The sequence below is a fragment of the Microtus ochrogaster genome, chromosome 18 (assembly GCF_000317375.1).
Source record: "Microtus ochrogaster isolate Prairie Vole_2 chromosome 18, MicOch1.0, whole genome shotgun sequence".
Taxonomy (NCBI): Eukaryota; Metazoa; Chordata; class Mammalia; order Rodentia; family Cricetidae; genus Microtus; species Microtus ochrogaster.
Window position 1 is genome coordinate 59,264,194 of NC_022020.1, and position 12,211 is coordinate 59,276,404.

The 12,211-nt window shown below is 42.6% G+C and overlaps 1 protein-coding gene across 1 annotated transcript in view; it reads left to right on the top strand.

The window, feature by feature from the left end:
- Dym (dymeclin) overlaps positions 1 to 12,211 on the top strand; it is a 269,386-nt gene that overhangs the window by 59,754 nt on the left and 197,421 nt on the right. Inside the window, exons 6-7 of the mRNA XM_026783375.1 lie at positions 1,687 to 1,812; positions 4,092 to 4,234. Coding sequence (XP_026639176.1) covers positions 1,687 to 1,812; positions 4,092 to 4,234 — 269 coding nt within the window. The remainder of the gene's footprint in view (positions 1 to 1,686; positions 1,813 to 4,091; positions 4,235 to 12,211) is intronic.

A 12,211-nucleotide genomic window follows, 5' to 3' on the forward strand; every position in this document is an offset into this window, starting at 1 on the left:
TCTCATGTAGCACAGGCTAGCCTCAAGCTTGCTATGTAGCCAACCTTGAACTACTGATTCTCTGGCATTACCTCCTAAGTGCTAGCATTGCTGACCTGTGTCCCCTGTCAGGCCCCGTTGCTTCTGCTCCCCTTCCTTCCTCTCCTCCTCCTCCTCTTCTCTTTCCTCCGCCTTTTTCCCCTTCCCCAATTTTACTAACAATTCATGAATTAGGAAGCACCAAAGGAAATGTAGGTTCATGTTTCTCCAAGTCAGGTAAGGAGAACACATAGGCAAGTTCAAGTAGAAAGTCCAGAAAACACATGTTCTGGTGCAGTTGTATAGTTCTTACTTGAAAAACCCCAAATCCATAGCCCTAGTGCAGGATTAGAGGGTGGTTTCCATCTGTTTTCTTTTTCTTTTTTCTTTCATTTCTTTTCTTTTTTCTTTTTGGTTTTTTGAGACAGGGTTTCTTTGTAGCTTGGAGCCTGTCCTGGATCTAGCTCTTGTAGACCAGGCTGGTCTCGAACTCACAGAGATCTGCCTGCCTCTGCCTCCCGAATGCTGGGATTAAAGGCATGCGCCACCACCGCCCGGCTCCAGCTGTTTTCTTTTCCTTTTCTTCCTTTCTGAAAACATTTCTTCATGTGTGCATCTTTCTGTGTGTGTTTTGCTGGATTAGAGATTGAAGTCAGGGCCTTGAACATGATGAACAGGTACTATGTCACCGAGCTGTACATAAAGGTGTGTGTGTGTGTGTGTGTGTGTGTGTGTGTGTGTGCATTGTAGTACTGGGGATTGAACCTAGGGCTTCTTGCATGCTGGTCAAGTGCTCCATCACTGAACTGTCACTTTGAATTTTATTAGTCATTTGTATTTCCATTGAGAACTGTGTGTCCAAATGATTGATTGGCCCATTTATTATTTGGCAGTATTTTGTAATGTATATGCTTACTTTTTGTAGTTTTTTTAAAAAATTGTTTTATTTTTAATTTTCAAAAAAAATCCGTGTCTATATTTGTGGATGAGTGTGTTTGTATACATGAGTGTAGAGCCCATGAGGCCAGACAAGAGTAGTAGGTCCCAAGGAACTCCCATGACAGGCAATTGTAGCCACTCCGTAGGTTCTGAGAAGGAAACTTAGTGTCGTCCTTAACAAAAATAAGTATACTTTCTTATTGTGTGTGTGTGTTTCTCTGTGTGTCAGGGTATGTGTGTTTGTGCTTCTGTGTGTGCTGTGTGTAGATGTGTGTTAGAAAACAGCACAGAGGTTAAAGCAGATCTTCAGAGCAGAATCCTGTCTCCCTTACCATACACCCGTAGACCAATAGCACGTGGGAACTGGAAAGTAGGAAAATAATGAAATACCAGTACCCGGTCTAAATAGAAGAACTAATGGCTGGGAAGGAGTTGGTTTGACTTAACTTTTTTCTTTTAGTTTTTTGAAATAGGGTTTCTTTTTTAACCTTGGCTGTTCTTAGACTCGCTCTGTGGACCAGGCTGACCTTGAATTCACAGAGCTCTACCTGCCTCTGCCTCCTGAGTACCACTACCACTTGGCTTGAGTTAGTTTTTATATTAAGTGTTTTTTTTTAATAACCTGAAAAATCTGAAGATGTGATTTGGCTCTTTAAATGTGCAGTTTACGTGGGAAGAGCAGCACTTTCGTCGTCCAGACTGATCGTTACTCTGTTTCTCCATCTTCAGAGATATTACATATGACATATCGGTGGAGGCGATCTCAGCAATGGTTGTCTTCCTGTCCTGCCAGCTCTTCCACAAGGAGGTCTTGCGACAGAGCATCAGTCACAAGTATTTGATGCAAGGTCCATGGTATGTTCTGTTTTAAGGTTGTCCTTTTTAAGGAAAAGCAAACCACTGTTATCATCTACTAAGTCTAGCACTGTCTTCTCCCCTGAATGGTGTTGTTTCACCAACCTGACGTTTCTTTTGGTTGTTCTGTTGCGCATTGCCCAACACAACACAACCAGATTCACATTCTCATCCACTCTCTCCTGTCCGTCTTGTCCCCCAGATTCACTAGTGCTTCTAATTGTTGCTTTGTAGAATAGCTTGTTGTCTTTTTTCTTCCTTCTTTCTCTGTGAGCAGTTATCAAGTCCTGTTTGCTTATTCAAACCGTTCTTGAATCTCCTTCTTTTTACTAGTGCCTTTGAATCTACAATTGTCCCTTAGTATCAGCAGGGAACTGGCCGAGGATACCAAAACCTGCCAGACCCTAAAACATGCAGTGCACAACCCGGGCACACCCCCCCCCCGTGTGCTTTAGAGCCTATCTAATGACATATAGTTCCTAATGCAAGTGAATGCTTTGTAAATGGCTGATATACTGCGTTATTTGGAAAATCATGAGGATGAGTAGAGGTCAGTATAGATAAGATTTTTTTTCTGAATCTTTTCAATTTGTGACTAGCTGAAATAGTGGATGCAGAATCTGAGGATGTAGGACTTCTGAATTTGATGGACTGACGTCTGTGATGTGTCTTGTCACCTTTTGTTTAGACTATACCAGAAGCTTCTTTACTGCTCTAATTTAATGAGTGTCTACTTATTGTATGCTAAACTATGCTGGCTTTGGGGCTGTGCTCCTTAGCAGACACTTATGGGAACCTGGATAAAAGTACTTTCAGTAAACACAACACCTACCTTCTGTTGACATAATTTTCAAAAAACTTTAAATCAAGTAAGTCTTTAAGGTAGTTTTTCTTGAAATTATGCAGTAGTCTTGGGGATATGGGTGTGGGTAGAGCACTTGCCAAGTGGTATGAGTGAAGGGTGTGGTCAGCAGAGAAGAGCGCTGTCTTCACTGTGCTCCCCTCGCTGCCGTTGGTTGCCATGGTTGCCATGGGTAAGCTTTTTGGGTAAATTACACAGAGACAAAGAAGAGACTCTGGTGTCCAAGGTTGTGACTGAGGCTGGTGACCCTCTTCTTAGAGAAGAGACCTGGGGTATGATAGGGCATTGTGCACAAGAGACAAGCCAGTCCGTGGGTCTCTTACTGCAGAGCTACCAGGGTTGATCATATGAGCTCCAAACATACCTTCTACCCAGCCTGCAGGCTCTGTTGCCAGATACCATTGTGAGTTTTAGTCTCCACTGTCTCCCTGCCTTTTGAGGATCAGACTCCAGTGAGAATTACAGAGGGGACTAACCATCCTGGAGCCTCAGAGGAACGTTTGAAATCCACTCGCAGTGTGGAGAGTCTATCTAAACCCTCGAACAGGAATGGGGTACCCTGGCTTGAAGGTGATGCTTGGCATGATAGGGCTTTTGACAGAGAATTTATTTCTTACAGTGCTGAGAGTCTAAAAGTTGCATTTTTCATAGATGGAGAGGATGTTAGTAATCTTATTTTCTAAGTTTTTAGGTTTTTGTAGTATCATTATAATGTCAAATATTTAAACTAGAATATTTTTTATTTTATTTTTTTAAAAAAAAGATTTATTTATGTATTATGTATACAACATTCTGCCTCCCTGTATGCCTGCATGCCAGAGGAGGGCATCAGATCTCATTACAGATGGTTGTGAGCCACCATGTGGTTGCTGGGAATTGAACTCAGGGCCTCTGGAAGAGCAGCCAGTGCCCTTAACCACTGAGCTATCTCTCCAAACTAGAATATTTTTATTCTAGTTTTTGTGACTTATCTTAGAAGCCATGGTTATCAATAATACATACAACAATCTACAAGCAGAATAGAGATTATAGAAATGCCTTTATCACCTATAATTGAATAGCTGGAGTTTCATGCTTGGTTGTCTTACTGCCATTTAATTCTTAGATTTCTCTGCTGAGTCTACATTATAGCCTTCCTTAAGAACCTGCTGTGCTCTATTATCTGCTGAACTTATAATTGCTTGCAATTTTATGTAAATTGCAAATCAGGTAACAGATGCTTGCGTTCTAATGATTTGGTCTGTGCCTTCTGGTGTGGTAAGAGCAGCGCCAGTGTCAAGGCTTAAGGCAAGTTTGCTGCCGCCATATTCCTTGGCTAGTATTAATGGCAGACATATTTCTGTGTTGCTATGCAGAATTAGGTGACTCCCGTGAGCAGAAATTTGATTATTTTTTTCTCCCCCTTCTTTCTGTGTAGTCTTCCCTACACCAGCAAACTTGTGAAAACCTTGCTTTACAACTTTATCAGACAAGAAAAACCACCTCCACCCGGAACCCATGTTTTCCCTCCACAGTCGGATGGGGGAGGGCTGCTGTATGGACTGGCATCAGGAGTAGCAAGTAAGTCCTTCCGGATTCCCATTCCTTATCTACATAAACTTCGTCTAATTAGGCCTAAGAAATTTTGTTCACTTGGCCGTCACCATTATCCATTCTATTGGATCTGTGTAACTGGCTGAATGTCAATACTAAAAGAAATGAAAACATTAATCCTTCCATTTTCTGTAATAGTTTATGTTAAATGTATGCAAATCAGGAATAAATTATTTTGCTGTAGAACATAACGTAAAATACTCATATTGTACAGGTCTGGTAGTGAAGAGAGTGAAGTTGAGCCATAGGAAGCTCTTTACTCCTTGTGTTCTTGGGGCGTCTTTCTGCTGAGAATCTGTGCTGGTTAGGATTTCACTGCATGGTCTCCGAGCTTTGTTCAGTAACCAAACTGAGAGGTTTGGAAGAGTTTGTAAATAACTGCAGTGGCATGACGTTGAGCCACAGAGCCCTGTCCTCCTTCAGAGTGGACATCATCTCTGCTGCGGAGCTGAGAGCTGCAGATGCAGCCCATATACAGTGCCTTTGGACCTCCCTTCTTAATGGTGGCCCGGCCTGTGTGAGCTACCATAGCTGAGAACTTTGGCTTTGTTTTAAAGGAGAGGAAGCTTGACACCTGCGCAGTCTCCTGCCTGCGTGGGAGCTCTTACTGGGCTTACTAAATCAGCAGTGTGTGGTGCAGATTTAGAGAGTACTGGGTCCCAGGAATATGGCTGTGGCACGTGCTCCATAAACAAGCAGTAGCATAGGAGCAGAGGGCAGCACATACAGCAAGCAGTCTACTGTCTCACAGGCGGCCAGCGGCTCAGTAAAGTGGCAGCCTTGTTTTGTGATTTAAGCAACTAATCAGTAAACCAGTCTTTGTAGATTTACCCACCTTTGGTTTCTTTGGGGATCATGAGTTTAAATCCATTCGATGTCACTCACACCCTTATCTTTGGTGCTAAGGAGCCAGTCTAGTCACATTGCATTGTTCCTTCATTTACTGCCCCTGACCCCCAGCACACGGACTGTTTCAGTGGCATATAGCTCCCTCCTGACCTGAAGGCAGCATCGGAATCCTTTCTAGTCTCATTGGAAGACTCAACTGGTCTGTTAGTGTTTCCTTTTTTTCCATTCTCATTTAAGTGGTGTTTAATCCAGTATTCTAATATAACTGGAGTTTTTTTTTTTTCCCTCCAGGAAGCAAGTTCATTAATTACTCTCTTCAAAACAGTGGTCATACTTGACAGTTTTTCTTAAAAAAATAAAGATTTATTACACACACACACACACACACACACACACACACACACACACACAGTTCTATCTCTATCTGCATGTATGTCTGCAGGCCAGAAGAGGGTACTAGATCTCATTTCAGACGATTGTGAGCCACCATGTGGTTGGTGGGAATTGAACTCAGGACCTCAGGAAGAGCAGGCTTAACTGCTGAGCCTCATTTTTTTTTTCCCAAACAAATTTGTATAGAGTTTAAATTTTTTTTTTTTTTGCTACATTGTTGTATCCGGTGTCATTGGTTTGCTAAGTGCCACAAACTTGACTTTTAAAATTCTGATCTGCTATTTACTAACTGAAAGAATATTACCACAAAGCGCATTAACTCCTCCCAACATGGCCTCCTTCCAGCTTCATGTCTCTGTTTTCTTTCTTTCTCGAATGATGCTACTTTTCAAATATCGGTGGAGATTTGGGGTTTTTTTGGGGGGTATACATGAGGTTGAGACAGGGTTTCGCTGTTAACTCTGGCTGTCCTGGAACTCACTCTGTAGACCAGTCTTGCCTTGAACTCATGGAGATCCGCCTGCCTCTGCCTCCCAAGTGCTGGGATTTGGTTCATTATCTCATAGGAAAGAGGTGAGGAAAGCCAAACTTGAGCTTGGCCTGACTGCTGAACCTTGGCTGTTTTTCCTTTCATTATCATTCCTTCCCTAGTTCCGAATGTGAAAGTTGCCTAACATAGAAGGTTTTCTGGGTTTTCTGTTTGTTTTTGAGACAGGGCCTAGCTGCGTATCTCAGGCTTGCTTTCTTGCTTTCTTTCTTTTTTTAAATTCTTCCTCTCTTAAATTATTATTATTGATTTTTATTGAGCTCTACATTTTTCTCTGCTCCCCTCCTTTCCTCTCCCAGACCATCTTATCTTTAGTCTCTCTTCCAACCTTCTCAGGTGCTGCATACATGAGGGTGTACAGACATACATGCAGATACGACAAAAAAACCTATACACATGAAATGGGGGTGCAGGAAGTGAGTAGAACAAAGCGTGACTTCATAATGATTTACAAATTTGCTTTGGGCCGGGCGGTGGTGGCGCACGCCTTTAATCCCAGCACTCGGGAGGCAGAGGCAGGCAGATCTCTGTGAGTTCGAGGCCAGCCTGGTCTACAGAGCTAGTTCCAGGACAGGAACCAAAAGCTACAGAGAAACCCTGTCTCGAAAAAAATAAAAACAAAACAAAACAAAAAACAAATTTGCTTTAGTCTTTTTTTTGTGTTAATAAATTATGAAAATATCAGGTATTTGGCATATAAATTATATATATGTTATTATATGTAAATACTGTGTACAGTATATGCTGTCATGTGTTGCTTAACAGCAGGACAGTGGTATAAGAGGTATGTCATATTTTACCATACAAACAAACTATGCTTATATAAACCTATATGGTATAGCTTACTGCACACCTAGTCTATCCTATATGTATGTATATCAGTGCTGAGTGTTCTCAGGGTGTGATGAACAAAGTTAAATCAAGTCCAAGAGAAAATGGTGCCATCTTGAGATGCAGTAAGTACCCCATGCAGAGGCATACTATTTGCAGTAAACTTAAGTGGAGGGAGTATGCCCATAAAACAATGGTAAGACGTATGGTTTAGCAGACGTGTGAGCCGGTGGTAGAGCCATCATTAGTGCGCACCAAGCACTGCCGTGGTTCGTGACTGTCACTGCAGGGGGCTGCTTATGAAAGCATCACCACAAACGTAAAAACATGGTTGAGGCTAGGGTGGCTGTGACATAACTAGGCACTAGGAATTTTAATGTGTCATTATGTGGAGACTCAAGATTGTCACCGAAAGAACTAGATTGAGAAGTTCACATTGTGAGGAGAAACAGATAGTGAGCACTTAGTTGCATCATACGTCTGAAAACCAGCAGGGACAGTTTGGCTTTGGAACTTCTGTGCTTTGTTTTGATATTTAGGTATCTAAGCTACTTAAGTGTGCACCACCACACAGCTTCCAGTCCCCAGTACTGGGGTATTGTATAGCCGCTTTTGATAAATGCTTTTCCGTTTAAATGAGCCATCCCAAATGGATGGCACTAGAAAACATCATTTTGAGTGAGGTAACCCAGATTCAGAAAGACAATTATCACATGTACTCACTCATAAGTGGTTTTTAAACATAAAACAAAGAAAACCAGCCTACAAATCACAATCCCAGAGAACCTAGACAACAATGAGGACCTTAAAGAGACATATATAGATCTAATCGATATGGGAAATAGAAAAAGACAAGAAAGATCTCCTGAGTAAATTGGGAGCCTGGGGACCTTGGGAGAGGGTTGAAGGGGAGGGGAGAGGCAGGGAGGGGAGCAGAGAAAAATGTAGAGCTCAATAAAAATCAATAAAATTAAAAGAAATAAAAAATGAATGAGCCATCCAAAATGTTCCCTTCCATTTGCTTGCAGTGTCCAGGGAAAGGTAGAAGTCCAAGGTTATTCGCTTATTTATTTCTTTAGGAAAATACTGTAATAAAGTGGAACGCAAAGACTAAAACTCCTGTTTTCCCTGATATCTTTTTTTTTTTTTTTTTTTTTTTTTTTTTTTTTTGGTTTTTCGAGACAGGGTTTCTCTGTGGCTTTGGAGCCTGTCCTGGAACTAGCTCTGTAGACCAGGCTGGTCTCGAACTCACAGAGATCCGCCTGCCTCTGCCTCCCGAGTGCTGGGATTAAAGGCGTGCGCCACCACCGCCCGGCTGTTTTCCCCAATATCTTATGAGAAAGTTGCTAAATTACTTATGACAAGTGTAGTTTATTGTATGTGACAATTCTTTTCTTCCCAAGTGTTGGCTTCTTCTGGGCTGACTCATTGAGAAAAAGTATGTGGTATTCAGAAACACGCACCACTGTGAAAATGACAGACTTCTAATTAAAACATTTCTCATCTTGGTAAGAGAGGGCTGTGCATTGATAATGATAACTCTTTAATTTTTGTTTAGAATGCTCTAGTACACTTTATTCAGCAAGCCAGAGAATACCCTTTCCATGTTTTCTACTTATAACAGCCTCCCCTGCACAGCCTCCTTAGTCCCCACTTACGGTAATAAAAGACAGGCTGATGGCTTGGGCATAAACAGTGCCTTCCTAGGATGGCAGGTGTGTGAAAGTCCTCATTAGAACTTCATTGCAGTGGAGGAGAGTGGGATGAGGCAGGACCAAGTCCATCGTCCCTAGTACTAGCCTCTGTTCTCAGTTCCCTGGTATGTTTGTCATTCTTTACCGAGTAAATGAAAGAAGCAAAAACAGTAAATTACTTGGATTTTTTTCTTTTCTTCCTTCTTTTATCTTTCTTTCTTTCTTTTTTTTTTTTGTTGTTGGAGTTTTTCTTTGTTTGTTTTGTTGATTTTTTTCAAGACAGGTTTTCTCTGTGTGTCTTTAGAGACTGTCCTGGAATTCACTCTGTGGGTTAGACTGGCTTCAAACTCACAGAAGTCCTCCTACCTTTCCCTCCCAAGTGCTGGGATTATAAGCCATGTGCCACCACTGCCCGGTTCAGACCTCTTTCATTGTCCACAGACAGTGAGTTAGGAGCATCACTGTAATGCACCCACCCTCAAGGAAGCATGGGCGCTGCTCACAGTGAATACCTCTAAGCTCGTGCAGTTTTGTTTTTTAAGTTTGCTTTGGCAAACATCTCTCCTCTCCCCCGTTTCCCCCCTAAAAGAGATAATTATATGCAGGTTTAGTTACTCTATTAGTTTCCTCTCTCTCTCTCTACCACTCCCTCCTTCCTCCCCTTCTTCCTCTCCTCCTTTCTGTTGTTTGTTTTGTTTTGTTTTCTGGAACTGTCTCACTATGTAGCCCTTGCTGGCCTCGAAATCATAGACATTTACCTGCCTCTGAATCCTGAGTGTTTGGATTAAAGGTGTGTGCCACCTTGCCTGACTCTATTAACTTTGTGAAAGTCTTTGTAAAAGATAGTGGTGCAACAAAATGTACCATGTTGGTTGTATGCCTTTGATTATTCCTAACACATCACGGACTGTCTCTAAGAACTCATATTTCTCATTTGAAGAAATGGGATATGTGTGATTGCAATATACTGGATGTGTGTGTGTATGTTTTTGTCTGTCTGCCTGTCTTCCCGCCTCACTGTATAGGCAACCCTTGGCCAGCCTGGAACACGTTCTGAGCTAAGAGGTCCCCGACTTGGAATGGTCCTCTCTGCCCCAGCCTTCTGGGTATTGGAATTACAGGCTTGGCTGCTTTCCCCTCAACTTTTAGAGTGATGTAATCTATTTTTAAAGCCCAAATCTTGTACTTAAGCCTGCTTGTTTTGTGACCTTAGAGGAGTAATGTCACCAAATAATGCTTTCTGTTAACTTTTTTATAGACTGAAATTTTAATTCTTCTGTATTCTCTTTGCTTTTTTTTTTTTACTTTTGAAATCCCTGTCAGATATAACAGAACATCAAATTCTATTCTTCATGTTTTTAAAAATAAAAATCAGTAAATCTTGACAAAAAAGCATGACGCATGCTGGAGTGTTGTTCTACAAGCTAATTAGTGTAGACCAAAGGGAGAATGGTGTCAGTGTGGTGGCTCACCCTGACTATCAGTTTGATCGGGAGTCACCTGGATATGTTGGCGAGGGCATCTCTGGCGGGGATTAACCAGGTGGAGAAGACCTCTTCTAAACATGGATGGCACTATCTCATGGATGGTCTGAAGGGGAAGGAGGAGGAAGCACTGGCACAGACACTGTGGCATGAGCCGCCCTGCCAGGCCCTCTCAGCTTCCTCTTTAAACTGTTTCTCCTGGGTATTTGTCACAGAAAACCGACCAACACACAGGGTGTAGGCAGAAAAGATAGGGGTGATCTAGAGTGTCTAGAGCTATTTTTGAAATAGTTGTCTTTGTAGGGCTTACAGTTACTGCTAGAGAAACGGTGCTCCCAGGATCAGAAGGCGTATTCTGCCTCCTTATAGACGAGTGAGTGCAGAGAGTGTGGATCAGAAAGGAGCAAGTTCTCTCTAGACAGGTTAAGTTAGGTGAGCGCCACTGAGCCTGGGTTAGTTTGGGAGTTGAGAGATAGCAGTAGGAGAACCAGTGGCCTAGAGCCGGGACCCAATGGAAATGCATGATGCACATAAATTAGAGCAGGCAGATGTTTGTCAGCTTGTTCTTGAGTTGTGTGTAGTTCCTGTGGGACACAGCGTAGATGCAGTGTTGGATTTAATCAGGGTGCAAGTTTTGCCTGGAAGACGTTATGAACACAAAAGAGTGAGGACTTGGAAAGAACACCTAAGGAGATCTGATGCCGAGCCGAGAAAACCTCCATGTTTGAGGAAGGAAGTACACAGTGAGCCTGGTGATGGGTAGTGAGGAAATTAATGGGGAGAAATTTGCCCCAAAATTATTTTAGCCAGGGACTAGAGAAACATGCTGGCTGCCGGTAGGTAGTCATCAGAGAGAGGAAGGCATGAATTCAAAACCACAGTGGAAGTTCAGCTGTTAGTAAGCCGTGTGTCCAGGCACCTGTGGTCATGGGGCTGTTGAAACAGATGAAGGAAATCAAACAGACCACATTTTGGGGTGATTGTCTGAGGGTCTGTTGGAGACTTTTTATGAGGACTGGGTAGTGTGGAAAAAGAGTGAAGTGTGTTGACATGGGTGAGCAGGAGTGCTGGTGTCTGTCAGTGGCTGAGCAGGAACCGGATGGGGAAGGCAGTCTGGTGGGGTGCTTCAGGGGACTGTGGTGTTCGAGAAATGGCACTCTGGAAGCTGCCCTGGGAATTCTGTCCGTGGGAGAGAGCAAACATCGCTACTGGAGAGGGCTTCTGAGAAAGAACTGTCCTTGGGGGGCTTCCAGGAGATACTCAGGTTTCAAAAACACAGAAGTTGAAAGTGCAAGGGTTTCTGGTGAAAGATGTGTGTGTTTCAGAAGCTATCAGAGGCTGAGATGGCAGACGGGTGGGCCATATTTCTATGGTACGGCTCTGAGCCCCCGTGTAATGCAATTGAGGCCTCCATTGATCCAGAGGATTGGGAATATGAGGCATAAGGGGGTGGTCTTTCAGGGAAGAGTGACTAATGAGTTCTAATTATATTAGATGACAGTTTGTCTTGGGGAGGTTGTTGATCTCCTGGTCAGGGAAGTATTCGGACCGCTGGGAGCCTGTCTTGTCTTGCGGAAGAAGACATGGCCTTACCAATTATGAATCACTATATTCTTGTAGGTTAGCCAGAAAACCCACACCCACATTCATTCATCAGTTTTAAACTCACTTAACAGTTTTATACATCGAAAAGCTAGAGATGCATCAGTTGAGGTCCATGACCAATTCTAAAGCAGATGGATACTATGCCAGTAACAGCCTCTCTCATACTGCAGGAATATCAGGTGCCCATGATTCCATGTGTCTGTATGTACACATCCACACAGTGAATTCCACAGCAGCCTGACTACTTTCTTCAACTAGGAGGCTTAGTTGGGGCCTCCTGCAAAATGGTAATTTTCTAGAGAGTTATGGAAACAAAATACAGGATGCTATAATTTGTTCAGTAATTTAATATAGATCAGCCTGGATCATAGGGTAAAATTAGCATTGCACACTTTTGTGCTATTCATTTGTAGGCGAGTAAGAAAGGACTTGAATTTGTGGCCTCTTTTGCTGTTCTTCAGGTTGTTCAGACAGTGTAACCTGCCCTTACTTTCTTCCCATCTGTCATTCACAGCTATAGATTTAAAAAAGTCCATGTAAA